Here is a 26,022-nt window from a genome sequence, read left to right on the forward strand (position 1 = left end):
GAAAGTAGAATGGGAGAAATTGAAGGGAGCCCCTGAAGAATCGTTCGTCTTGAAGAATGTATCTTGTCATCTTGGATCAGCAGTGGAAAAAGGTTGTGGGACTGAAAACTAACTTTAAATGGTGTTTGTTGGGGATCCCTAATATTGCTTCTGCTGACTGGTGGAAATGAGGATGCTGAGGTGCTTAGACCCTCATTGGCCAGGACCCTTCATGGGTTTGTTTAGTTGTGGTGGAGAAAAAAGAGCATAATTACTTTGTATGACTAATGCCTGGTGCTGATGGAACCAGAGCTGAGGTTATCCAGCTTCATTCATTTCTGATTAGTTTTCTGGAGAAGGGATATTCTTGAGAGATCTGGAATCCTTAGTTTTTGTTCTGCAAACTTTGGTCATTAACTATAGCTGGGGATGTATGGATTAGTGTGGTGCTCCCTCACATCCTAACCTCTTAATTGCACCTAGCCAGATTGTGATTCTCTGGTTTGATATTGAAGATGCACCTCTGGACCTCTGGCTTCTTGTGGGGGCTTAGAAACACAGTTCCTGGAGGGGGTGCTTTTTGAGTAACAGTACCCTTTCTCCTCCATGGCCCATATAAGCCACTATTCTGATACTGGGCATTGTGGCCTAAGAGGAGGAGTAAATGTGTGAATGTTTCTCTCCTTGCTATACATAGAAAGTTAGGAAGAGTACAGGGGAAGGACTCCACATGGAATCCTGACCTCTTCTCCACCCTACAATATGAAAAAATTATGGAAAAAACTATTCATTGTATAAAATACCATGGCTAATATTTTATCCTTTGTTTCAGATTTCTGTACTCCTAGTCCTATTACTTTGCATATTAGATGCCTCATTTTATTGATTGCATTGACTTAACACTTTCTAATCCACCTTGAGTCTCGGTGGGAAAGCGGGACCATAAACAATGTGAATAAATAAAATTAAGATGAAAATAGAAAAAATTACACTGATGGCAAATATAATTTTTGGATTTCATTGTGATTCTCCTGAGGGAGTTCATGTATATATGATGGATAAATTTTGTTGTGATTGTATACAATTGTTTGCTGTAAATTGTATTTTTGATATACTGTTTGGACTTCATTGTGATTCTCTGCTTATATTGCTGTAGCATAGTGGTTAAGAGGTTGGGTTGTGACGCAGCGCTCTGCTGGTTTGAATCCCACTGCCACCATGAGTTCAGTAGGCGACCTTTGAATAAACCACTGCTCTCAGCCTCAGATCTCCAGCTGTATTGTGGGAATAACAGTAACAATAACAGGGACTTTGTCCACTGCTCTGAGTGGGGCACTAATCTGTCTAGAAGAGTGGTATATAAGCGCAGTTATTCTTCTGTTAAAGAAGAATTCTGTTAAAGAAGCTTCTGTCAAAACTTGCAAAGTATAGAGTACAGGACAGTTGTTGTTTGTTGTTATATTGAGGGAGTGTCTGTCTGTACACACACATACATTTTGCTGTGGAAGATGGTATATATGATGTATCCTTTATGCTGAGAATTTTTGTATGGATTACACATTTGAAACTCTTTATGATGGACTTTATATACTTGTTTTTCTTTTTGGCCTTTGCAAAACCTTGCAAAATTTGACAAACGTGTTTTTATTCTCTTCAATGCATGTCGTTATTGAGGCCTTGGTTTGTTCCCCTGTGTGGCCCTAGTTGAATTTTCCACACAATCTTCAGGGGTAGAAACGGTTTCTACAAGATGGCGCTGACGGGCGGGGCCGAGCCTCCAGCGCAGGAGAAGGCCGCTCTGGTTTCTGAAACTCTATGACCAGGTTTCTCTCGCGCCGGAAGCGGAAGCGGCCCCGGCTGCAACGTCATTGCCTGGCGCCGCGGCTGCGCTTGACAACGGGGTCCCTGTGGCGCGGGGCTGCTCGGTTGCTAGGCCGGCATGAGCGACTCGGAGCGCGACTTAGGCCCGGGCGAGGAGGACGGGGAGCCCGAGGAGGAAGAGGAGGAGGCCGCCGGGGACGGGCGCAAGGCCCGCGAAGGGCGCAAGGCCAGGGGCCGGCCGCGCCTCACCGAGTCCGACCGGGCTCGCCGTCGCCTCGAGTCCCGCAAGAAGTACGACGTGCGGCGGGTCTACCTGGGCGAGTCGCACGGGCCGTGGGTGGACCTGCGGCAGCGCAGCGGCTGGAGCGACGCCAAGTTGGCGGCTTATTTGCTGGAGCTGGAGCGGGAGCAGCGGGCCGGGCGCCGCGGGTGAGAGCGGATAACCCGGGTGGACGAGCTGTGCAGCTAGTTGCCAGCCTCCAGGTGGTGGCTGGAGATCTCCCGGAATTACAGCTGATCTCCAGGCCGCAGCGATCAGTTCCCCTGGAGAAAATGGCTGCTTTGGAGGGTGGACTCTACGGCATTTTACCCTGCTGAGGTCCTTTCCCTCTCCAAATCCTGCCTTCTCCAGGCTTCACCCCCCAAATCTCCAGGAATTTCCCAACTTGGAGCTGGCAACCCTATGGTTGGGAGTGCGGTGAAGAATATGCGTTATATCTTTCACCATTGTAAGGAGTTCACTGCAGAACCAGGCGTCATGTGAATCGTGCACTGTTGATCCTCACTTGGGTGGAAATAGTAGAGGAACCATAACTGAAAAGCGTGCATGTGAAGGCACGCATAATTTGTTGCTGCAGTTGTGGAGGCCATAAGCACTCTTGTTTCATGGCAGAAACGTGCCCTGAAGTGGCATCAATACCACTCCTGTGAAGTGGAGTTTGCATGTAGAAAGCAAGGCATGAGAAAGTCCAGCCTGATCGTCTCCGTTCCCTTTCTTCTCCCTTCATCCCAACATCATTTTGTGGAGGAAAGGGGAGAGAGAACATGGACCTTCCTTCTGGGAGGGAGTATCAGGAATAAACCACTGAGCTGGTCTGTTGGAGGTGTAGTTGCCAACCTCTAGGTGGGTACTGGAGATCTCCTGGAATTACAACTGACTGCCAGTCTACAGAGATCTGTTCCTCTGGGGAAAATGGCTGCTTTGGAGGGTAGCATTATACCCTGCCCTCCTGAGACTCCATTCCCAATCTCCAGGAATTTCCCAACTTGGAGTTGGTAACCCTACTTAAGTGAACAACAGGAGCTTTGTTGGTATCATTGGTGTTGCAGCTGCAACGGTTGAGTTCTTACAGTGCAATCTTAAGAAGAGTTACTCCAGTCTAAGCCTGCTGAAATCAGTGGGCTTAGACTGGGGTAACTCTTCTTAAGATTGCACTTTTAGTATCAGATCTGTAGTACAGCTATTTCTGTTTTGCTCATGTTATAGTAATTTTAGCAAGTTTTTTTAAATTCGTCATGAGTGGACTATTGGTTTGTCTAGTTCTGCATCTACAGGCAGCAGCTCTCTGGTCTGAGCTTAAAAAGGGGGCTTTCCAAACAACCGTTCTCTGAATGGAATTGGCGAGTGTCGCAATCTTCTGAATCAGTGTTGTGAGGCTTGGCCAGCTTTCTCTGAATTGATGGTCATTCTTGATAGAACCCTCTGTGGCTTCTCTTAGCAACTAGTTAATATTGCTCTGGTTGAGTAAGAATCATTAAAGCTTGAACTGTGTTACATTTCAGCTGTTGAGATGGGCTTGAGCGTAAAATGTCAACTTAATTGTGAACCTAATGGGTGACTCTGGACAAGCCTTTCGGCCTCAGTTGCCCTACCCCTTAATGAGGATTCTTAGGGGGGATGAGCGCTTTGTAATGTTATGTAAAGCACATTGGTTAACGTTGCAAGATTTGCCTTCACTTGCCATGAAAACTCAATTATATGTTTTGCCCTGGGGGCTGCAGCAAAATACTTTTCTGATCGAGCGCAGCCATTACTTCATAGTATGCATGCCGTGATACACCCCTGTTGTCTCTTGCAGAAAGCCATGGGAACAGATGCCTTGTGAGCCACAGCGGAAAAAAAGTAAGTAAATGTCTAGCTTGATTTGTGACTCCAGCTGAATAATTTTCTTTGTGGAGAGGGGCAACTTTTCAGGCATGTCTGGCCCTCAGTTCTGGCCTGTTCTGTATGAAGATCTTCAGGTGTAGAGTTTTCTGATGGCAGACGGTGGATATTGCAGAATTACAGAGACTGAGGAGCTTGTCAATTCTTCAGGCTTTGGAATGGGCTGTAACCTTATTCCTCGCCAAGATGCCACTGTTGGAAGCTCTTTGAAACCCAATGAGTGCTAATTATTTCTTACAATACACTTGTACAGATGGCTGAAAATACGAAATAACTCCTTTTGACTTCCAATATTCTTTTTCTAATCTAAATCAAGTTTTGGTTTTGTTATAGCTATTGTATAGCCCATAGTTTCTATACAGTTACTGGCTTGTGTTAACTGTGGGAAGATGCTCTTAAATTTGAAAACAGATTCACGCCTCTCTGAGAAGAGTGATAGGGTATGAACCTCTCTATCTTTTCTTGAAATGTCTGATTTCTACCTTCCTACAATCTCTATTTTTGTCAGTATTGTTATACTCAAAGCCAATTCAATAACTTCCTCAGCTATGAGATTCTTCGCATAGCCTAGCAAAAGAGTTGAGAGACCCAGTAATAATTTCCCTTAATCTATAACATTCACCTGTTCTGATTATATTTTATAGTCCATATTTTATAAAATATAATATTTTTGTCAGTTTCCAGTCCCAGGTCAAGCAAACTGGTGTATTGGGCTAAGGCTCTCACGGGCAGAAATTGCGAATGCCTAAAGTTTGGCAGGACGAAAAAAGGATCTAGATTTCTGTACCTGTGTGGTTTTAGCAGGTGATGCAATGACATCCTTTTGTTTTCTTTACTAGTTCTCTTCGTTTCTAGCGTGGCATTCTCGCAGAAACTCAAGTGAGAGCAACATTTGTTGCAGCACGTTAAGAGCTGCTCTCTCCGTTCCATGTGGCCAAGGGAAATGGTCCGCTGACTGTTGTAAATTTCATCTGCTATCACAGAAGGCTGAAGCATGCCTTTTGGCTTATATGCTGTTTTAGGATTGATGACGCTGAAAGGAATGCTAGGATGCATTTTTTGTTTATTTTATGTTTTTATTTATGTCATTTATAGTCTTTCTTTCTCACTGAGACTCAAGGCAGATTACACAGTGTGAGGCCAGTACAGTCAATTTCAAGGATATTTCCATAAACAATGCCATAGGGTAAAAAACACAAGTTTACAAAGACTTGACATTAGCAAGGATCTGATACAGAGTTGAAGACATGCTGAAACAACATAAGCAATTCTAGGGCTGACATTAGACCACATGAAGCACAAGTAGCTCATAGGAGCACATACTTCAGACAGCAGGTTGTACGTAAAGCAACATGGTGGTGAAGTCTATGGTCCTTAACTCATTAGCGAAGCATTTCTGGAAATATGAAAGAAGCTTATGGAATGTAGAACCCCACAGAGCTTTTTCCTTACCCTGACTGATCATAATAGTAAATATGGTGGCTTGTGAGGTCCATGCTTGTGGTAAATGCTACATATTCCACTTCTCAAGTCACAGCATCTTTTGCAGCTACACTTTCTACTTGAAATAATTTTGCTAATGTTCTTTACAGTCTTCTGTGCTTGAGAGTACGTCTGCCTGGTCGGGTACGTGGAGATGTACCGTCTTCAGATCTCCTTATCTTCCAGAGCCACTTGACAGCACCTTTCATTTTGCACTGCTTAAACTCACCTCCTTTCTCTCCCTTGTTTCCTCTTCCCCATTTCCCAAGGAAGAAGGCGAAACGTGAACTGCCTGAAAAACACGGTGATCTGGTATGAAGACCACAAGAACCGCTGCCCTTACGAGCCTCACCTGGCAGAGCTGGATCCCACCTTTGGGATGTATACGACCGCTGTGTGGCAGTGCGAAGCAGGGCACCGCTATTTCCAAGACCTGCACTCTCCCCTGAAGCCCCTCAGTGATTCTGAAAATGAGTGTGAAAACGGTGAGCACGAGGAGGTCTCCGCTTTAAAATGTTCCTGCTTCATTCCGATGCTGCCACCTGCCATTTTATAGCTTTTGCTTTCCTTCTAGAAGTGGCTGTTTCCCGAGAGATCCCTAATTTGTATTTCTTGGAAACTGATGAAACAAGCTGGCATCTGTCTAGAGCGATACGGATACGACTTCATGCTTTTGGGCTGCTTTTCGATCAGTGGCCATGATTTCTCTCATCATGGCTAAGGCACCAAACCATGCAACCTCTACCAGGTTCAGTGGTGGCGATGGAGGCTGTCCTCAAGTCACAACTGACTTATGGCGACCCCTGGCAGGGTTTTCATAGCAAGAGACTAACAGAAGTGGCTTGCCATTGCCTGCCTCTGCAGTCCTGGTCTTCCTTGGAGGTCTCCCATCCAATTACTAACTAAGCCCGACCCTGCTTAGCTTCCGAGATCTGATGAGATCGGGCTCTCCTGGGCTATCCAGGTCAGGGCACCAGGTTCAGTATGCTACAGCAAATGCCAGAAACAAGAAATTGTTTCTGGTGGCTTGTTGAATGGAGCAAAATAAAGCAGCCCCTTAAAGGCTAATTTAATTTATTTTATTACATTTATATTCCGCCCTCCCCGCTTTTGTAGGCTCAGGGCGGATAACAAAAAACACAAACATCAAATAACCATTAAAACTTTAAAAACACTACATCAATCATTTAAATTACAGCTATGCAAGCATATAAGTGTCATATATTTACATATAAATAATTAAAATAATTAAAAGCAGCACATAGTTTAGATTTGATGTTCCACACAGCGGTTCTTCCAGAGCAAGTATATACACTGTTGGGTGTGGACAGCAGCATCTGAGTTCACATAGGGGCAATGGTTTAACCCCCCCCGTCCACGGGCGGGGGGGAGCACCGCCCGGTATCAGCCATATGCCTGGCGGAATAGCTCTGTCTTACAGGCTCGGCGAAATGCAAGCAAATCTTGCCGGGCCCTAGTCTTGTAAGACAGAGCATTCCACCAGGCTGGGGCCAGGACCGAAAAGGCCCTGGCCCTGGTCGATGCCAGGCGGGCCTCCCTAGGGCCAGGGACCCTTAAAAGATGTTTCCCACCTGAACGGAGAGTCCTCCGGGGCTAACAACATGTATTCCAGCCTCAGCTTTCTTAGGTCAGAGCCCGCTTCCTCAGATGCAATGAAGAAAAGATTATTTCTGTTGTGTTTTATCAGGAATATTACAGAAGTGGAGGGGGGAGGGAAGAGCTGGGGAGGGGGAGAGCCCGGGTGTGTCATAAGTCAGGTGTGATTCTGCTAAAGACTGGACCTGGTTAGGTTGTTAATGGACGATGAGAGAGCTGGCTGCTTTACTGGGGAGCAGGGTGTTGGTGGGGGGAATGCTTCAGATGACGAGGCAAATTGGAGGCCGTATGAGAATACAGTGCACTACCTCTGATCTTTCGGGGTGCCCTCTGTGGAATGAAGGATCATACGACGTATGTCTGGATCTCACTGGAGGAGTGTCCTGGTTGTCCACATTGTTGTGACGAAGATGGCTGCTCTCCAAGTGCTATGAGTCTGTCAGATGCAATGCTCACTTGTGCAGCTGGGATTATGAACTGTGGATCAGTGGTTGGGGTGAGGTCGTTCATGGGTTTGTGGCTTCATCCCCGTGCGCCCGCAGCGCCCCCCCCCCCCAGTTTTCCATGCATGGTAACCCAAAGAAGTCCTGATGAAGCTTCTTCCTGCTGAGTGATGGGTAGCACCAAGAATTCTGGGGAAAACTGGTCAGCGCTAAATCAGTGGTGGCCCCTGCAGTCAACTCCTGGTCCAGTGAGGTGCCCTGGGGTGGCTTTGTAGTTGGGTACATCTCCCACTGCAGTTGTGAAGTCACTTGGTAGCCTTAATGAAATCTTTCATTTCATCCCCTGCCTGTTAAAAATGGAAAGGACTTGTGCTTAAAGGGTGGCTATCTGAATACTATTAAAGAAGAGTTGCCACCCTTAGTAGGGTTTATAATGAACTATCTCGATATAATAGACTTACTCAACAATTCCATTCACATTGCACTTTTTGTTGCTGCATTATATGGATCTAATATTTTCATAAATTTTCTACTGAAAGGAAGATACCTTTCTAGGATGGTTTATTGGCTATCTGATTTCTGATAGTACAGTACCTGGAAAAATTATTGCTATGGATTTTCTTGCAGAACAAGAGATATGTGTCAGACAGTGGCTTACTAAAAGTTGCAATCCAGCCTATCTCTTGCAATTAGACATGAGTCCATTGGTTTCAAAAGATTTTACTGAATATAAACAACCATTATAGTCCACTAACCAAGATGCAATATCTTGGCTGGTACACGAGTATTGTTACGAATGACAGGCAAAAGTTAAGGTACAGAATAGCATACCCCTGTAGGCCCCATCCTCCCCCATAGTTCTCAAAACAAACGGCTCGAAGCTGAGAGAGTGAAACTTTCCCAAGGCTGGAAAGGCTGTAGTCATAACATTCCTCTTCTTTGAGATAAGTGTTGCTGGACTGCTTGCCACCTGCAAAAGAAGCACTTAAAACACTGACAGGATTAAAATGGAGTCTCTTTGGTTAGATCACATAAGGAACATAGTCAGTCCTGACTATGCTTGGGACAAAACTATTGTTTCCCCCGCCCCCAAATGCTTTTCCCTTCAATTTTTCTGATGGAATCATTGGGGGGGGGGGGGAAACAAGCATGAAATATATTTCCTTTGGGGATCTTTTCAAAGATTTATCTGTTGCTTAAATGAGAATACTTTTAGAAACAATTAATACATAATATTTTTTATTATAGTAAATTAGAGCGATCATTGTTTTGAATGTTATAAATGTTCACTTGATACCTACATATATTGGTAGTCCTACTTATTGTGACCATATTAGGCTGCTTCTGTCAAAAATACTTTATTTTGTTTACAACAATATATATTTTCTGATTTCAGTTTTTCGTTTTTCTACCTCTCAGATTGCACATGTGTTTTAATTTTGGCCAAGGAAACATAAGAGTGCAGTAACCTGCTGCATTCTCTTTAGTGCTGCATATTTGTATCTTTGCTTGTAGAAAATTAAGGCATTTCTACTTCTAAATTCCACAAAAATGCCAAATAGTACAACTTGATATGCTAACCAAATAAAAGTAATGCCTCTCATGTTGTGAATAAGTTTGGGTTTCATAGGAAAAGAAGTATGGCATTTATTTTGTTTCCCCCCAGATTTTCTACCTGCGGCGAGGTTCCCCTCATAGCCTCAAAACTTCTGAAAATCTTACATCTCTGCCCAGAAGAAAGAGCGGGGCTGCAGTAGAGTCTGCAGAATGGTGCTAACATCCAGCCTGCTCCTAACATCAACCTTTGGGGAGAGTAGTTGACTCACTCCTTGGGGGGAGGAGAGATGGTGGCAGAGAAGTAAGGCAAGACGATGCCCTCCTTTGTTGACTTGCCGTGTGGAGCAGTTTTTAAAAAAAATACTATTATTATTATTCAAATGTAAACAATACATAATTAAACAAGGTTATAACCAAGGAAAGCCGTTGTTACGATGATTACAGAGAACAAATAGACATACACGTATAACATTATTAACTTAGCTTCTCAGCTTTTTCAATACAAGGTTAGATCAATCAAGTCTTGGCGAAAATACGTATACGCTCCATTACAAATATTCTGTAATGTGCTCAGAGATCCATAATCAAAATTTTTTGTTAAGGTGTGGTTGCTAATTCTGGATCCTTCGTTGAGAGAGAGTCTAAAGAAGGTTGCCACTCCACAATAAAATTTGAGGTTCGGAATATTGTGAAAAATGTTGTATTCTTTCTGTGACTTTATCCATAGCTATATGTTCCCATTTTTTGTTAAACCATGTGCTTGCTTTAGGTGGGTGTGGAGATTGCCAGCACGATGCTGTGGTTGTTTTAGCTGCAACTAAAAGTGAAGTAATCAGATTCTGCATGTGGAGCAGTTTTGAAGTAACCTGTCCCTACAAGGAGGCACTTTTTCTGGGAAAAGATGAGAGTGAGGGAACTCGTAGTCGGGAAGGGGAGAATAAATGGAGTCAATATGTTTGTTTATAATTAGAATTTTTGGAATTGTCAGCGGCCTTGACCCACGAGGGAAATGCAAAGTATAAATATTTTAATAAATAAAATCTGCTGGTGGGGAGGAGCAGAGGTATTTTATTCTGCAAGGCTGTATATTGCAGGCAGCGAGGTCAGGGGAGGGCAGGGCTTCTCGTTTGATCCGGCCATGGACGTTGTGGCCTTCTGCTAACCTTTTTTTCTTTGATTGGACTTTGCAGTTGGCAACGGCACAGGGGCTGGGAGCTCCGCATCCTCAGACGAAAGTTCCAGCTCTGAATCGGAGGGACAGTCTGAGAGCCAGAAGGCCAAAGCCCGTGGAGAACAACCACCAGCAGAAGCGGAAGGAGAGGACGCCAGCGGGCTCATCACCCAGGACGGCGTCCACATTCCCTTTGAGCACCACATTGAGAACCTGACCGCAGAGCAGGGTGCCGGCCTCGGCCACAGCCCGCCCCTGAGTGGCCCAGAGACCATGGAGACTGTGGTGTGCGTGCCTGTGCCCATGCAGATGAGTTCAGGCCACGGGACGCTGTTTGAGAACGTCACGCAGGAGGCCCTTGGGGAAGTGGTGGCCAGCTGCCCCGTGCAGGGCATGATGCAGGGCTCACAGGTGATCATCATCGCCGGGCCCGGCTACGACGCCCTGACTGCCGAGGGGATCCAGCTGAATGTCACCAGTACAGGAGGGGAGGAGTTGTCCTGCGCCATGGTTGAGGGCGTGGCAGCCTACACACAGACAGAACCCGAGAGCAGGCAGCCAAGAACGACAGAGGGCACGGAGTACGTCGGAACAAAAAGAGGTAGTTTCTGCCACCAGCCTCCTCTCCGTTCTCAAGAGGGCTAGGCAAAATCCGCCTGTCCGTTTGCATTCAGAGGCCGGGCTTATAGATCTTCTATTGGTGTTGCCTGCCCATGATCGAAGGAGGGCCAAAGGAGCTGCCCGCAGAAGGTGCCTCATGAAGGTCAACCTGTCTCTTGCTAACAAACGCTCCCTTTCACCTCTGCTGCTTCTGCCACCACCTCTCCCAAGTAAGCTTCCATAGATGCCAAATCTGGCTGCTGTGAGGAACACACCCTGAGCCCAGCAAATGCCTCTTTTCCAAGCCTCTTGTCTTCTACCCTTTGTGATTCTAATAGAAAACAGCTTTAACTTCTCAGTCCAAAGAAGGGAAGTTCATCTCTTAAGAAAAGACCAGTATTGTCGAAGGCTTTCACGGCTGGAGAATGATGGTTGTTGTGGGTTTTCCGGGCTGTATTGCCATGGTCTTGGCATTGTAGTTCTTGACGTTTCGCCAGCAGCTGCTGGCGAAACGTCAGGAACTACAATGCCAAGACCACGGCAATACAGCCTGGAAAACCCACAACAACCAAAAGACCAGTAATTTGCTTGTAAAGCGCTAATGATATTAGAAGTCAAGGCTTGCCATTTGTCTGGATCAGTCAGCTAATATACAATTAGGTAAAGGTTTTCCCCTGAGCAAGCACCGAGTCGTTACTGACCCATGGGGGGACGTCGCATCACGACGTTTTCTTGGCAGACTTTTTACCTTTTTTGCCTTCCCCAGTCATCTACACTTTACCCCCAGGAAACTGGGTACTCATTTTACCAGCCTCAGAAGGTTGGAAGGCTGAGTCAACCCTGAGCAGGATGGAAGGCTGAGTCAACCCTGAGCAGGATGGAAGGCTGAGTCAACCCTGAGCAGGATGGAAGGCTGAGTCAATCCTGAGCCAGCTACCTGAACCCGGCTTCCGCCAGGATCGGAACTCAGGTCGTGAGCAGAGCTTGGGCTGCAGTGCTGCAGCTTACCACTCTGTGCCGCGGGGCTCTGTAAATATACAATTGTCTCACATGTTCTTTTTAAAATATAAAATGTGCTCTGCGAAGTTCATAGCACATGACAGTTAGGAGGAAGGTAGCCTTGTAAGCAAATTCTCAAGCATTTTCTACTTGCACATGTACCCAGTACATGTCTGTATTGTGGCTTAAAAACAAAAACCTGGCATAAAGCTCACCTGACTGATCGCCTGGAGGCATTTCTTACTTGCTACATGTAATGATGCGTGTGGTAGTTTATCAGCCTATGTACAAGAATCAAGGTCTTGTAAAAAGAAAGGTGCAACACTTCCCCTTGGAGAAGCACACAATAGTTGCTCCCTTCAGGTTCCCACATGTAGCTTCTCTCTGTGTGTTTGTATGGTGCTGTCAGATTGCTGCCGACTTATGGCAACCCTGCAGGGTTTTCAAGGCAAGCGATGAGCAGAGGTGGCTTGCCATTGCCTTCCTCTTCATAGGGACCCTGACGTTCCTGAGTAGCCTCCCGTCCCTGTACTAAGCGCGGGTGACCCTGTTTAGCTTCCGAGAGCAGAGCTGACGAGATCGGGCTAGCCTGGGCTATCTAATTCAAAAGTCAGCTTCTCTCTACCAGTAACTAATCTCAGCCAAACCCTGACCCCACTTAGCTTCTGACCCAAGCAAATGTACCAGTAGGCCTGTTCACATGTTACTGGGAACGTGCATACATTATCTGTAAGAAAGAGCCAGTATGCATTCACTTTAAAAAGGAAATTGGGGACTAATACCTGGATAGATGTGGAATTTAGAATCACGCATTCAGGGGGGTTTGCACATTGAATGTAAGAGAAGAACTGCTCGATGCATCTGGAGAGAAAAACCGAGGGTATGCTGTACACAGATGGTGTTTGCCTTCCCTATGGCCAGGGCTGCGTTCCTTGCCTGGTGAGGGGGTGGGAGGGGCATGTCTTTCCAGAGCACCTAGCCCTGGCGCAGCTCTTACCTCCTGCCTTATGTTTTGTCATTGCTGACAGAAAACGAGGAGCTGTTTGAGCTCAAAAAAGAGGAGCCTCAGCCCCCAACAGAAATAGACACCCCCTGTGACTTGGAGGCAGCCTGTGACACTGGGGTTGTGGAACCAGAGCCCGAACCCGAGGAGGAGGCCGATGGCAACCACGTGTCCTCCATTATCTATGAAATTCCCAAGGAGCCTGAAAAGTGAGTCAGCCTGAGGAGCTTCCAATTGCCTTGTTCGGGCATTGCGTTGTGGGGAAGGACTCCACTTTCCCTCCGACTCCAGAAAATGCTTATCTGGGATCCAGTGACTGGCCATTGCCAGCGAGTTTAATGTTCCACATCGGCACCCCTAGAAAACTCAACACAATTTGACAACTAATGCATAGATTTCTTTTGCAGATGAGCTGTAGATTCCAGGAAGCCCCTCCCAAGCCATATCTCACTTCCAAATCTTTTAGCTTTTTTAAAAAAATAACACTGCAGTTCTGAAAACGGATCCTCAGTAGATTGGCTGCCTGGTGAAATCTCTTGATGGCACATCTCTAGACTCTTTGGCTCTCCGTCTCCTTGTAGAGACCAAGAGCACACTGAGAGGCATGCATAGGGAATGTGAATTTTTCCGTTTGGTTTTCTGGGATAGAGGTGCTAAAGGTGACCTCAACTCCCGACTTCCCTGTGGACAGCCTTCTCTTTCTCTCCCTTTAGGAGGAGGAGGAGCAAGCGAGGTCGCACGATGGATGCAGATGGCATGTTGGAGATGTTTCACTGTCCCTACGAAGGATGCACCCAGGTCTACGTCGCACTTAGCAGTTTTCAGGTGTGGTTCCTCTGTCCTGCTGTTTTGACTTCCAAACTGCGTCTCAAGGTGACAGGTCTGAGAAGTCCCCAAAGCGGTGAAGATCTTAACAAGCTTGGCCAGTGTCCCGTCAACTTTTCTTTTTAGTGATATGTGATGTGTCCAGGCAAACCTGAACTTCACTGCCTGTCTTAGAGAACTCTTTGATGCTCCCCTTCCCCTCAGAAAAAGCATTCTGTACATGCTGAGCATGACAATTTGTGGGCAGAGGAAGTAATGCAGCATTTCCCCCAAGTCTCACGGCTATGTGTAAGCCGCTATACCGAAGCTTGGGGTGGAGTCCCTGTTCTTCATGATGGGATCGCTAGAGCTTTCCCATAATGTCTTTGTACGTGTTTGTGTTTATCTCTTCTTGCTGTGTTTAGAACCACGTTAACCTTGTTCATCGGAAAGGAAAGACAAAAGTGTGCCCTCACCCAGGTTGCGGCAAAAAGTTCTACCTGTCTAATCATCTCCGGAGACACATGATAATTCACTCAGGTGTGTTGCAAGTTCTGGTGGTTCTTTAACTGCATCGTAGTGGGGTAAGGCCAGGCTATTTGGTGAAACTGTTGGTTAAGAAAGGTTAAGAAATAGTATGGCTGTGCCACTAAGCTTATAGTTTAAGCACTGGGAAAAATACTCATGTTCTGAACTTTTACCCAATTTTGTCTGTAAACCAGAATAAAGAAAGTTTCACACAGATGTGTTTGCAGTAGAAGAGTGAGATCCAAGTACAACAGCAGCTTAAAGACCAACAAGATTTCCACGGGCATAAGCTTTCCAAAGTCAAGCTCCCTGTGTCAGAATAAAGCACTGTTCCAAGGCTTTCCCCCCTAATTACCTGGAATGATCTAATCTGGGATGATGAATAAAGCTCCGCTTGCAAGTCCCACTTGCTGCTGATTCTGTTGCGATCTGTTCTTACCTCCCTGTTCATCCTTTCAGATGAATCGTTGACGAGATGCACAAATCAGGATCTCTGTCAGTCAGCTAGAACTGGGGCAAAAGCAAAGTAGGGCACGACTAGCGTGCGCTCCCACTCACCAAGTGGGTTTTGACAAACGTTAACCTGATTTAGTACGTCATTCTTCTTTTGAAATTCTGAGGGCGCAGTGTTTTGTTTTCAGGCATAAGTAAAGGCCTGTTGGATTAATCCAAATAGCTAAGCATCCTCTTTCCCTCGATGGCCAGCCAGATTTGTCAAAGGCCCACAAGCGGAGCATGGAGGCCCAACCAAGCCAGCGACTGGCATTCTATAATATGCTACTTCCCAGCAGGGCTTTTTTTCAGCTGGAACGTGGTGGAACGGAGTTCCGGCACCTCTTAAAAATGGTCACATGGCCAGTGGCCCTGCCCTCTGATCTCCAGACAGAGGGGAGTTTAGATTAGTTTAGATCTGCTCCAAGTGGCATGGAGGGCAATCTAAACTCCCCTCTGTCTGGAGATCAGGGGGTGGGGCCACCGGCCATGTGACCATTTTCGCCGAGGGCAATTTAAACTTTTTCCAGCTGACCCCCTTTTTTCCAGCTGACCCAAAGTGATGTCATTGTGTGGTCTTGAGTTCCACCACCTCTTTTCCCAGAAAAAAGCCCTGCTTCCCAGTATGAAGGTTCCATTTAGCTGTCATTAATGGATCCATCAATTTGTCTAAATGCCCTTTTAAAGGATTTTTTGTTTTGTTTTCGTCAGCTGTCTCTTAACATGCCAGGATGCTTCCGTTAGCTTGGATCGAGGGTGCATAGCAGCCGATGTAAATTCTCCTTTTTGACTCCCATTTTTTTCAAATCGCAAGGCTGAAAGAAACCTCTGTGAAGTTTGCTAGAAGACAGAGCGGTGTAGGGTGAGGGTTGGAATCTCGAGATGCATTTGCAAATGGATCCATTTTTCTTCTCATTCTAGTTTAAGACTTTAAACATGGTCGGGGAGAAAGGAGGGAAGAATGGGGCTTTCCAACATAACACCAGAAGAGTTTGCGGTATTCGCAGTCTCCCTTCTAGCTTAAGGTTAAAATAAGCAGAAAAAAGAAATATGTTGGTTGTCAACAAAGACAAGTGCACAGTATTACATCTGGGCCACAAAAATGGGAAGCACAAATACTGGATGGGGGATACACTTGTGGGCAATAGTATATGTGAAAGGGATCTTGGGGTAAGAGTGGACTGTCAACTAAATATGAGCAGTCAGTGTGATGCGGTGGCAAAAAAGGCTAATTCAATCTTGGGTTGTATCAAAGGGTAGCCTCGAAATCGCAGGAGGTCATAGCCCCTCTCTATACTGCCTTGGTCAGGCCGCACCTGGAGTATTGTGTGCAGTTCTGGAGGCCTCATTTCAAAAAGGATGTGGACAAAATCGAGAGGGTGCAGAGGAGAGCGACGAGGATGATCAGGGGTCTGGAGACTGAGCCCTACGAGGAAAGGCTGAGGGCCTTGGGAATGGTTAGTTTGGAGAAGAGGAGGTTGAGGGGGGACATGATTGCTCTCTTTATGCATTTGAAAGGCTGTCATTTGGAGGAGGGCAAGGAGCTGTTCCAGTTGGCAGCAGAGAGCAGGACTTGAAACAATGGGCTTAAATTACATGCAGAAAGGTACCGGCTGGATATCAGGAAGAACGTTTTCATGGTCAGAGTAGTTCAGAAGTGGAATCAGCTGCCTAGGGAGGTGGTGAGCACCCCTTCACTGACAGTTTTCAAGAAGAGGCTGGACGAATATTTGTCAGAGATGCTTTAGGCTGATCCTGCACTGGGCAGGGAGTTGGACTAGATGGTCTGTATGGCCCCTTCCAACTCTATGATTCTATGATTCACTCCTTTCCACTAGGAGAGTTCTGTTAGAACAAAAGAGCTGGTCTTCAAATGTCTCAAAGCTTATCTTCCTTAGGTTGGCAGAAGTTAAGTTTAAATTTAAGTTTCTTTTGTTGGGCGGGGGGGTGTCTAGCAGTCCTAAGCATGTAAACTTAGAAGTAAGCTCCATTTAATTCAATAGGATGTATTTGTCAGTGCTAAGGAGTGCAGCCATAGGATATTGTGGACAAAATTAGTCACACTACATCAACAAATATATCCTTGAAACTATTGTGAATGTCTTCAGTATACACAGAAATTATCATGATCTAATACTCTAAATTGTCTTGCCAAAAAATCTGCACGCTGGGTGACAATTTGTCTAAAAAAGAATCCAAAAGGGAAAGTATCTCATAGGAGTTTTTTTTTTAAAAAAATGGTCCCCCCAATGTCCCATTTTTCCATCAGAAAAACGGGGGGAAAAGTCCTCAGGGGAGAACTCCTGCTTTGTTTCCCCTGATTTTTCACGTTTCTATTGTTCCCGTTCCCTGTGTTCTTTCTGTAGGTTCCAGGAGTCCTCATTGTACAGGGGGTGGCTTCCGTGGGCTCATGACTTGGGACTTGGGGCATGCTTTTCTAGCCTGTTGGCATTTGAGTTCTTGCCAGCTGGTTTTCATGATACATAAAGAGCTTCCCCAGTTCAAGGCCAGTTTTCTGCCAACTATAACTCACTGCCTGCCTTCGTCATGTACTGACCTGAGAGGATACACTTACATTGTTTCATTAAATGTAGCCCGAGCGGCTTGGGTATTCCTTAAATGCCTCAGGCGAAGAGTTCTGTACCTTGCCTCGGGTAGCATTGCTGAAGAATCCCAGTGACTCTGTTCCTAGCACTTCCGGGGCAGGTCAGTTGGTCTGATGAGAATCATAATATAGTCAGGAACCAACAAGGTTGAGCGGCCAAGAAAATATAAAATATAAAAGAAAGGTAATTATGTATTGGAAAAGCAATTAAAAACCATGGAGCAAAGTTAAAAACCCTGAGACCTAGTAACATCAGCTGTACAGAGTCACAAAATGATGGGCACGTATAAAAGAATCAAGTCACAAAATTGATTGCACACGTACAGAGACCAAATGCATTTCGGCCCTCTGGGCCTTCCTCAGTGGTCTAGTTTGTTATTACACACACATTAAAATGATGACTGTAAAATATAAAATGTTGCTGGTTCAGGCCAGGTAGTATAAATATGGAACGTTTTGTCAACTTGGGTGGCTTCTCTCCACAGAAGTGGTGCTCAACTAGCATTCTGTCATGACCAGGAGTCATTTCGTAGAAAAAGAGCTGGAGGAACTGATTAGCATAACTCATTAGCATATGCCATGCCCCTTGCCATCACCAGCAGTGTGTCATTAGCATAACTAATTTGCATATGCCACACCCCATGACATCACTTATCCTGGCTGTTTTGGACCCAATCCTGGCCATTCAGGGAAGAAATTGGGCCCAAAATGGCAAAAAGGGGCTGAAAATGGCCGAAAAGGGGCCCAAAATGGTCAGGATCAGGCCTCTACTGAGTGAGAGAGTGATCCACCACTCGTCAGAGGCCCAATCCGGGCTGTTTGGGCCCCAATCCAGGCTGAAACGGGCCCAAAATGGCCGAGAGTCAAGTGGGCGGGGCCACCTGACATGTGACCTCTTTGGGGAACTGCCGGAACTGCATTCTAGCATGTTCCCCCTCGAAATGAGCCCTGGTCATGACCCAGAGTTGCATTCCAAGTGTGTGTTCCTGTCCATTTGCACCTAAGTAGATACTTGGATATATAACTTTGTTCCATGATTTTTAATTGCTATTGCACCATGCAATAAATAATTTTATTTCTTTTTTATTTTTTCTATTTTCTTGGCTGCTCAACCTTGCTGCTTCCTGACTTGTTCATCAAGTTGGGGCTTTTCCCCTCTTCTTCTTGTCGAGAATCGTAATATATATTGTCCTAGTTGACGTTTTTGTCACCGTATAATAGGGGTCCTTCAGCTTTCTGTTAAGGAACCTTTCTGGGGGGCATCACATTGGTGGATTAACCATCTTAAGTGCACAAATCCTTGGGAATACCTGAGGGTTCTCGTGTCCGCTTCTCTCAGCTGTGTGGTCTGAGGGGAAACTAGCCCTCTGTGTATGTCTATCCAGGCGATTTTGTATTCCTTAGTGATTCAGAGTCAAAGCACGAGTCTTGCTAAGGAGCAGGTTGTTATTGGAAGAGGAGCTGTGTAGGAACCAGGAGAGGGAAGAAGAGAGATGCATATGAGGGAGGGATGCAGAGGAGTTAGCCGTGTTAGTCTGTGGTAGCAAAATCAAAAAGAGTCCAGTAGCACCTTTAAGACTAACCAATTTTATTGGAGCATAAGCTTTCGAGAATCAAGTTCTCTTCGTCAGATGCCTGATACAGAGACTGGTCAAATACAGAGGAGGAGTAGATGGAAGAGGCAATTAGGGGGAGGAAGGGGGAGGGAGCAACCAAAACATTCCTTTGCTAGTATATGTAAACATCTCCTTTTAGTGTGTGTATCAGTTGGCTTCAAAGGAGTTTGCCCTGTTAGTTTGTAGAAGCCAAACAGCTAGACCATCCAATTCCAATGCAGTATGGGCCTTCGATAACCACTGTTCTCCCTGCCAGATGCATCTGACAAAGAGATCTGTGGTTCCCGAAAGCCCACGCCAGGTGCCACTGAGCCCCCCCAGACCCCACCTCTGTAAAGGAAATCTGTTACCTGTGGTAATGTGATAACCATTCATAGTCCCTATTCAGTCCCAGCTTGACAGAGTCAAATTTGCCTAATTGCCTCTTCTCTCTACTCCTCCTCTGTATTTGACCAGTCTCTGTATCAGGCATCTGACGAAGAGAACTTGATTCTCGAAAGCTTATGCTACAATAAAATTGGTTAGTCTTAAAGGTGCTACTGGACTCTTTTTGATATGAGGAAGGGGGAATCAGAGGAGTTCTGCAGGTCATCGGTGATCCTGGGTGAGCCAGGTGTCTGGAAGACCAGCAGGTTTAGTCCCGGAACCTGAGTTGGTAAAGTCTGAGACACGGTGCCTTTGTGGGAGTTGCAGCCAGCCACTCGGTTAGTGCAGAGATGCTTGCAACAGCGGAACGCTCATGCCAGCATCTGGTGACTGGACAAGTCTCCTGGTACGTGCCTTGGGATTGCGGCAGAGGCCTCTGAGTGAGATTTTCCTTTCTCATACGGGCTGATCTGTTTTCTTGCTTCTCCCTTTTAGGAGTCCGTGAGTTTACCTGCGAAACCTGTGGCAAATCCTTCAAGCGAAAGAATCACCTAGAAGTTCACCGCCGAACACACACGGGAGAGACGCCTCTCCAGTGAGTGCCCTGGAGTGGGGGAATGAATAGAAAGCCATTCTCTGACATTGGTCATTGGTCTCTGCTTGACGTTATGCCAGAGACTGGGAAGCCGGGAAGAAGAGATGATGGGGCCTGAGCCTTTTTGGCCACGTTCCCCTGCCAACTTCAGAGCTGAGTCAGGTTTTGAAAAGAAATTTCCTGGTTTTTATCTGACAGTTTGCCAGGGAGCAAGTCTTGGAGAGAAGAGTGAGGAGAGGTGGCAGAAGCAGCAGCTTAGTGGATTCAAAGTGCCAGTAAATGGGGTGGTATAAGGAGGCAGAAGGGCAGGGGATTTAGGAGTGCGGCACGTTTCCCTGGGGGGGGACCAAAATGTGGACCGAATATTCTAGGATGAGTCTTCCCAGTCATTGAGAAGAAAAGTTGGCTTTAAAAGCCCTTTAGATCCAGTGTATTGACTACCGAAAATTATGCCTGCCCTATCTTTGTATGACACTCATTAACTAAACTGTATTCAGAAGCTTACCCCTAAGCATGTGGCCTGGCTGAAGAGGGGTCTGCAGTTTCCATACAGCAGTTCCCACAGCACCGTGTATACTTTGATCGAAGGGAGTACAATTAGAGAATCTGTCCTAAAGAGTTCATCCAGACGCCTGCCCTGCGATGAAGCACAGGGCCGCGTCTGGGAATATTAACACACCCACCTCTCCTGGGAACCACTGGGGAGAGCCACTTAGGCACGGCCATTTTTCCCAGTGCTTCTGAGATGGAGCAGGGCGTTGCTCCATCTTAGTGAAGAGGCCCATCTTATGCTGTAGAGAGGGGCTGATCCCTGGTTCTGGGGGTTCTCTGCTGCTCCTTCCAAGCAGGGGAGTGTAGAGGAGTGATGGCTACTTCCCTCTGCAGGTGTGAGATCTGTGGCTACCAGTGCCGGCAGCGGGCCTCTCTTAACTGGCACATGAAGAAGCATACCTCCGACGTCCACTACAACTTCACCTGCGAGCACTGCGGCAAGCGCTTTGAGAAGCTGGACAGCGTCAAGTTCCACAAGCTCAAGAGCCACCCGGATCACAAGGCAACCTGATCCCGGCCAGGGACCACTATTTATTGGCCCACCAAAGGTCCCAAACCAGATGGAGGCACTCTTTGCACACACACGCACAGCTGGGCAAGTGAGGCATTCCACATCCCACTGAGATGCACGTCCCTGTGTCTGTGTCATGCCGGGGAATATGGTAAAGAGCAGGCGGTGACTTGCGGCTTTAGTTTGGCTGTGCAAGTGCCAGTTTTCTCAGGTACCGGGCAGAGCTTGGAAGTGTCCAAAGAGCATCAGACCACTCCATCCTTAATTGGAAATTGTGGTGCACCAGCTTCCCTGTCTCTAGAAAGGGAAGGTGAGAAGCATCGCGGCTCTGCCACAGCCACCTGCTGCTTGGACAGAATCAGGAGCTGAGCCAAAGCACCCTGTTTCCTACGACTAGCGGAGCAGAAGCTGCCTCCAGTTTTGGAGGCTCCTCGAGGCGGCTCGCACGAGTATTTTACATCTGTTAAGGGCAGGACAAGGCAACTCTATAGCTGACTGCATTTGTTGCTCCTGTCTCACAAATACAAAGATGTGGCAAAACAGAAGTCTGCTGTAAATCTGGCTGTGATATTGGGAGCTCTGCCTCTCAGCTTTTCCAGGCGGTTGTGGTGGAAGACAACCCAGAGTTTGCCTTTTTCTAGAACGTGAGCAGTCCTGCAAGCACGGTGGTGGGGATCCAGATGCTCTGTGTCTGCCAGAAGATTTTTGCCTGTCTGGGGCCTCTGTCAAAAGCGGACAGGGGTGTTAAAAACAGCCCTGCTGCGAGCTGAGCAAAGCGACCCGTGCAGCGCCTTGGGCTCAGGCCGTAGTGCCGATGGCAGCGCCTGCAGACTTGCCCGCGAACCTCCATCCATTGCCAACCTCGTCGCAGGTCAGGCAGACCCTCTCATGCTGTCGGCCCTCCATGGGCGTCTTGGCTTATCTTCCCTCTGGCTGCTGTTGGCTCTCCGGGGGCTTTCCAGGTGTTCTAAAAGGGCAGATCCACCTCTGCCAGTCTTATTCAGTGCTCTCTATGAATAGGAGCCGTAGAAATGTACGTAGCTGTGATGAAGCCATAGGTCTGTAGCCTGATCAAAATCATGGGAACTGAAACTTTCATTTGATAAAAAGCCTTCTATTCTTCCTATCTAAAATGAAAAAGAAAACGTGGAAGGTTTTATTTGGGCAGGGATGTGCGTGTTGTTTTTTGCTGAAGTCTTACGGAGTTCTGGCTGTATTCTCTGTCGGGGCTGCTATTGGCCTGGGAAAAGATTCGGTTGTGCCCTTTCCCCTCATTGCCTGTCTTTGCAAGACGAAATCTGGAAAACAAAGGCCACATGTTGTGCAAAAAGCTGAAAGGCCAATCTCAGGCTTGCCTAAAGCGCCCCTGTTCCAATGGCAAAATTTAGGGATTTTAGTACTAAATTCTGAGTGGCAGGAAGGAAAAGGAGCTGGCTGAGCTTTTCTGTGATGGTTGCGAATGGATGAGCTGAGCTGTGAGCGGACCCAGAGCACTCCTGAATGTTGGAGGCAACCGTCCCCGTAGTCTTGTAGAGTTCTTTGCCTGTGCGGGCAAAGGAATGAGAGACGCCACCTGCGTTTTCTCGGATTGCAGCTCTAAGCACGTGGCTTTAAACTGACGCAGATAAGGGCCCCTGGAGTTTGCTCTTGGTTCCCTGCCTTTAGTTATCCAAGACTCTATGTGGGCGTGATGCACCTCAGGGCCTGGGATTTGGCCTCCTGTGGATTTCCGTTCTCTTTAAAAAAAAACGCCTCTCTCTCACAGCCAGGCTTACAAGAAAGCTTGAGAATACGCACCAAGACTGGTGGAAATGTAGAAAAGCCACCAAGAAGCCATCACTGTCTAGTTGCACCTTCCTTTTAATTATTCCCTTCTCCAATACTGTTTACAACTCCAAACCTTGCCATTACAATCCTGAATCTCAGGAGTAGGCATAAAATAGTAATAGCATTTTGCATCTTCCTGTGACTGTCCTATTTATGCTCCTTGACTGTCAGTCTCCCCCTGGAATGGCTGCCTTCCTTTCTGGGAGTGATGCTGTTCCAGCTATGAGGAGCCAATGGTTCCTCCGGCACTCCTTGTTTATCCTACATACAGGAAGGGGATGCAGTTATCATTTTCTGTGGGGTTGGGATTAAATGGCCCTCAAGTGTTCTCCGAAGGCAACGTCTGTCTTAACCTTTCTCAGCTCCCCGCCTCCCCCTAGTAGCGCCCACCACGAGAAACTGTGCCTGATTGGGTCCTGTTGAGCTAGGTGGTTTCTTCAAGCCGTTGAGGGAAGTCAGCTGTTTCCTCTTGTAATTCAAGCCGTCGCCCAGCAGATGGCACCTGAGGAACATCTAAGCAAAGCTACAGGAAGGGCAGGGGCAGTGGAAGCGGGAAAGAGAAAAGCCCGCACTGCTAGCTTTCTACAGACATGGAGTCTGGTGCCGCTGCTTTGATGAGTTTTTCTGACGCAAACCACCAGTGACCCCTCCCTCTCTCCCTCCTCCTGCTGAGCTACTTGACAGTGTTTCTGTCCTCCTTCAAGCTACCCTTCCCCAAAGCTTCTGAGCCCTGAATCGTTGCCAGTAACTGCCTTAGTTTTGCCGTAGATGTCTGTTGGTCCGATAAGCCCCTCTGGGTTTCTTTTGGCCCATTGACTTCATACGACAGTAGAAATTGCTTTGGCATGAGGGTCTCTACTCTCCTTTGGTATCCCCCTTCATCTGTTTTCATGGCCAGTTTCTGCACTCTCGCCTCAATCAATTTGGCTGGTTGGGATCCTTCTCTACCTTCCCGCTTTGGCTTTTAGCCCTGAGCCTGGTCCCAGATGGTGCCTGGAGTAAAAGCTGAGCTGGCACACTTAACATTTGGAGAGCCCTTATCCCTCAGCTCTCAAAGCAGGCCAGGAATTTGACACACACACATCCCGCTTGTTACAGAACTGGGACCACCCACCAGTTTCCTGGCTCGCCCCCTGGCCTTTGCTAGCTGCATCCCATTTATGCAGGTGGGGGCCATTCTGTAGCCATAGACTCTTACATTCCATGCAAAGCCTTTTCTCAGTTCCTCACGTGCACAGAGAGAGCGCCTCCTAGTGGGCTGCTTCTGGAGCTCTTTGGCTTGCAAGTGCAAGTTCTGGAGTCTAACCACGAGACGCTCCTCTTTTTCTTTCAGTCCTACTGTGGGTCTCGCCAGTCCAGTTCTTGCCAATGAGCCGCCACTGATTTCCGTCTCTCCCACTATCTCTTACAGAAACCCTCGTTGAACGTCAACTAGCTCCGTTCCCCAGGCCTGCTTCCCCGCCGTGTTTTACTTTAAGAAGCAGGTTGATACCTCAGGCCTTGTCATCTTTGCATTGGCTATAAATGCATCCAGATACTTCCTCTCAAATAGTGTTGAATAAATAATTCCCTAGCCAATCCCATGAATTATGCAAGTTCAGGGGATGGCTGATCTTAGCTGCTCTCCTGGGGTCACAACCTGGACACGCTCTCTCCCGTAGAATTGTAGCCTCTTTTGCGTGGTTTCAGGAAATGCTTGGCTGGGAAAGGCCTGGTAATTTGGCACCTTGTATGAGTGCGTGCACACACAGCCCAGAGCTCTGCAGTGAGGAAGGCCCTTACTTTGAAATTATGGCATGAGCTGGTTAAATGATGCAAAAAAATGCCCTCCAGAATGTTGTGTCAGTTGTGCTGCCTGTCGGGCACCACTGGCAGTGGGCAGTTGGGTCTACAGCTGGGAGCCCAAGCCGTTTTCTCCTAATTAATGCAAGTCCTCGCCCTTCAAGATTCTTCGGGGTATCTTGCTAGTTCATGGTGCAGAATACCTGTAGAATTCCCCACTCCGGTCATACCAACGGTAAAGGCCCCCTCAGCTGAGTTCTTGGTTGAAACAAATAAATCTAAATTCTGTTAGACCACAGCTTCATTAAAGGAAGGTTTTGATCCCTTGGTGATTAGCGTGAGTGGTGTGCAGTTTTTGTAATTGGGAAGACTTGACTCTCCCCCCCACCCCCATCTCCCATACCCATCTGTACTTGCAAAATAGTAAAGACTCCAGTAGCACCTTTAAGACTAACCGACTTTATTGTAGCATAAACTTTCGAGAACCACAGATCTCTTTGTTCGATGCATCATATTGTAGCATAAGTTGTGGTTCTCGAAAGCTTATGCTGCAATAAAGTTTCTTAGTCTTAAAGGTGCTACTGGACTCTACTATTTTGTAACATGGCTAACTACATCTGTACTTGAGCGGTGAACCAAGTTTTGGTTGGGGGGCTTTTCACAGCTGCATTCTCTTTTAGGACTAATAGCACCTTGTCAGAAGCTCTGCAGCATACTCTTTTCCTAACTCTCAAATGGGAGGTTCCATTTATATAGTTTAACGACTACTGGTGGGGGGGGGCCATTGGTTGACTTTTGTTTAAACGCCGGTGTTTGGCTTGGCCCTTGTAAGACTTCCTCAATAGTGATGATGTCCGAAAAGAATTAACCATATTTGCAAAGAGAGTGCCAAATGCCTTTAATGTTTTTAGCAGGTAGGTGCTTCTGTCATTCTGTATATACCTTCCTACATACATAATGTTCATTATAGTTCCTTCTGGGTTACTAAGAATGAGAGTAGTCAGAGAAATTAATTTTCTTAACTTGGGCTCATCAAGATGGGGAAGCTAAGCAGGGTCGGCCATGGATCGGAGACCAAGAAAGTCTGGGGTTTCTGTGCGGAGGAAGAAATTTATTTTATTTGTTATTTATAGTCCTCCTTTCTCACTGAGATTCAAGATAGATTATGTGGCATAAGACAAATACAATACAATCCACAGGATGGGACATCTAATAAACAGTGGCAAACATTTGTTCCCACGAACCCTTCTGCATCTCATGAAATGATCCAAATCCGTTCGCTTCTGCTGGCTGAGCATCGAAAAAAGGGATGCTTGAATACAGCAATCACGCTGTAGCACAGATGAAACCCAGTGGGTGAGGAGTATCACAAATACATATAGTGTTACTTCACTCTTCATTATTTGTTTTGGTCCATGAAGAAAGCAAAGATGATCGTGGAGGCTGTTTTAAGATTTGCCAGAATGCATTTGACAAGCAAAATGTTGAATTGCAACACACGTTTCCTA

General features: G+C 46.6%; 1 protein-coding gene across 2 annotated transcripts; it reads left to right on the plus strand.

The window, feature by feature from the left end:
* The first annotated feature begins 1,858 nt into the window (after positions 1 to 1,858).
* Positions 1,859 to 24,908, plus strand: ZNF653 (zinc finger protein 653). Of its 2 annotated transcripts, XM_055003949.1 has the most exons (9): positions 1,859 to 2,229; positions 3,879 to 3,922; positions 5,716 to 5,931; positions 10,254 to 10,835; positions 12,862 to 13,045; positions 13,550 to 13,661; positions 14,066 to 14,180; positions 19,743 to 19,842; positions 20,728 to 24,908. In XM_055003949.1, exons 1-9 carry the CDS (start codon positions 1,919 to 1,921, stop codon positions 20,903 to 20,905), a joined length of 1,842 nt encoding a protein of 613 aa, XP_054859924.1. In that variant the 5' UTR covers positions 1,859 to 1,918; the 3' UTR covers positions 20,906 to 24,908. The 2 variants fall into 2 exon arrangements, with proteins under 2 accessions (XP_054859924.1, XP_054859925.1); XM_055003950.1 differs by lacking the exons at positions 19,743 to 19,842; positions 20,728 to 24,908 and adding an exon at positions 14,363 to 14,521.
* The last annotated feature ends 1,114 nt before the right edge of the window (positions 24,909 to 26,022 follow it).

This window comes from Eublepharis macularius, chromosome 19 (genome assembly GCF_028583425.1).
Source record: "Eublepharis macularius isolate TG4126 chromosome 19, MPM_Emac_v1.0, whole genome shotgun sequence".
In the NCBI taxonomy this organism is placed as follows: Eukaryota; Metazoa; Chordata; class Lepidosauria; order Squamata; family Eublepharidae; genus Eublepharis; species Eublepharis macularius.

What these genes read in the sequence shown, in the direction of transcription:
- ZNF653 (XM_055003949.1), top strand. Translation starts at nt 1,919, where the DNA reads ATGAGCGACTCGGAGCGCGACTTAGGCCCGGGCGAGGAGGACGGGGAG. An exon ending in TGAAAATGAGTGTGAAAACG is followed by an intron (nt 5,932 to 10,253) that starts GTGAGCACGAGG and finishes TGGACTTTGCAG; the next exon opens with TTGGCAACGGCACAGGGGCT. An exon ending in ATTCCCAAGGAGCCTGAAAA is followed by an intron (nt 13,046 to 13,549) that starts GTGAGTCAGCCT and finishes CTCTCCCTTTAG; the next exon opens with GAGGAGGAGGAGCAAGCGAG.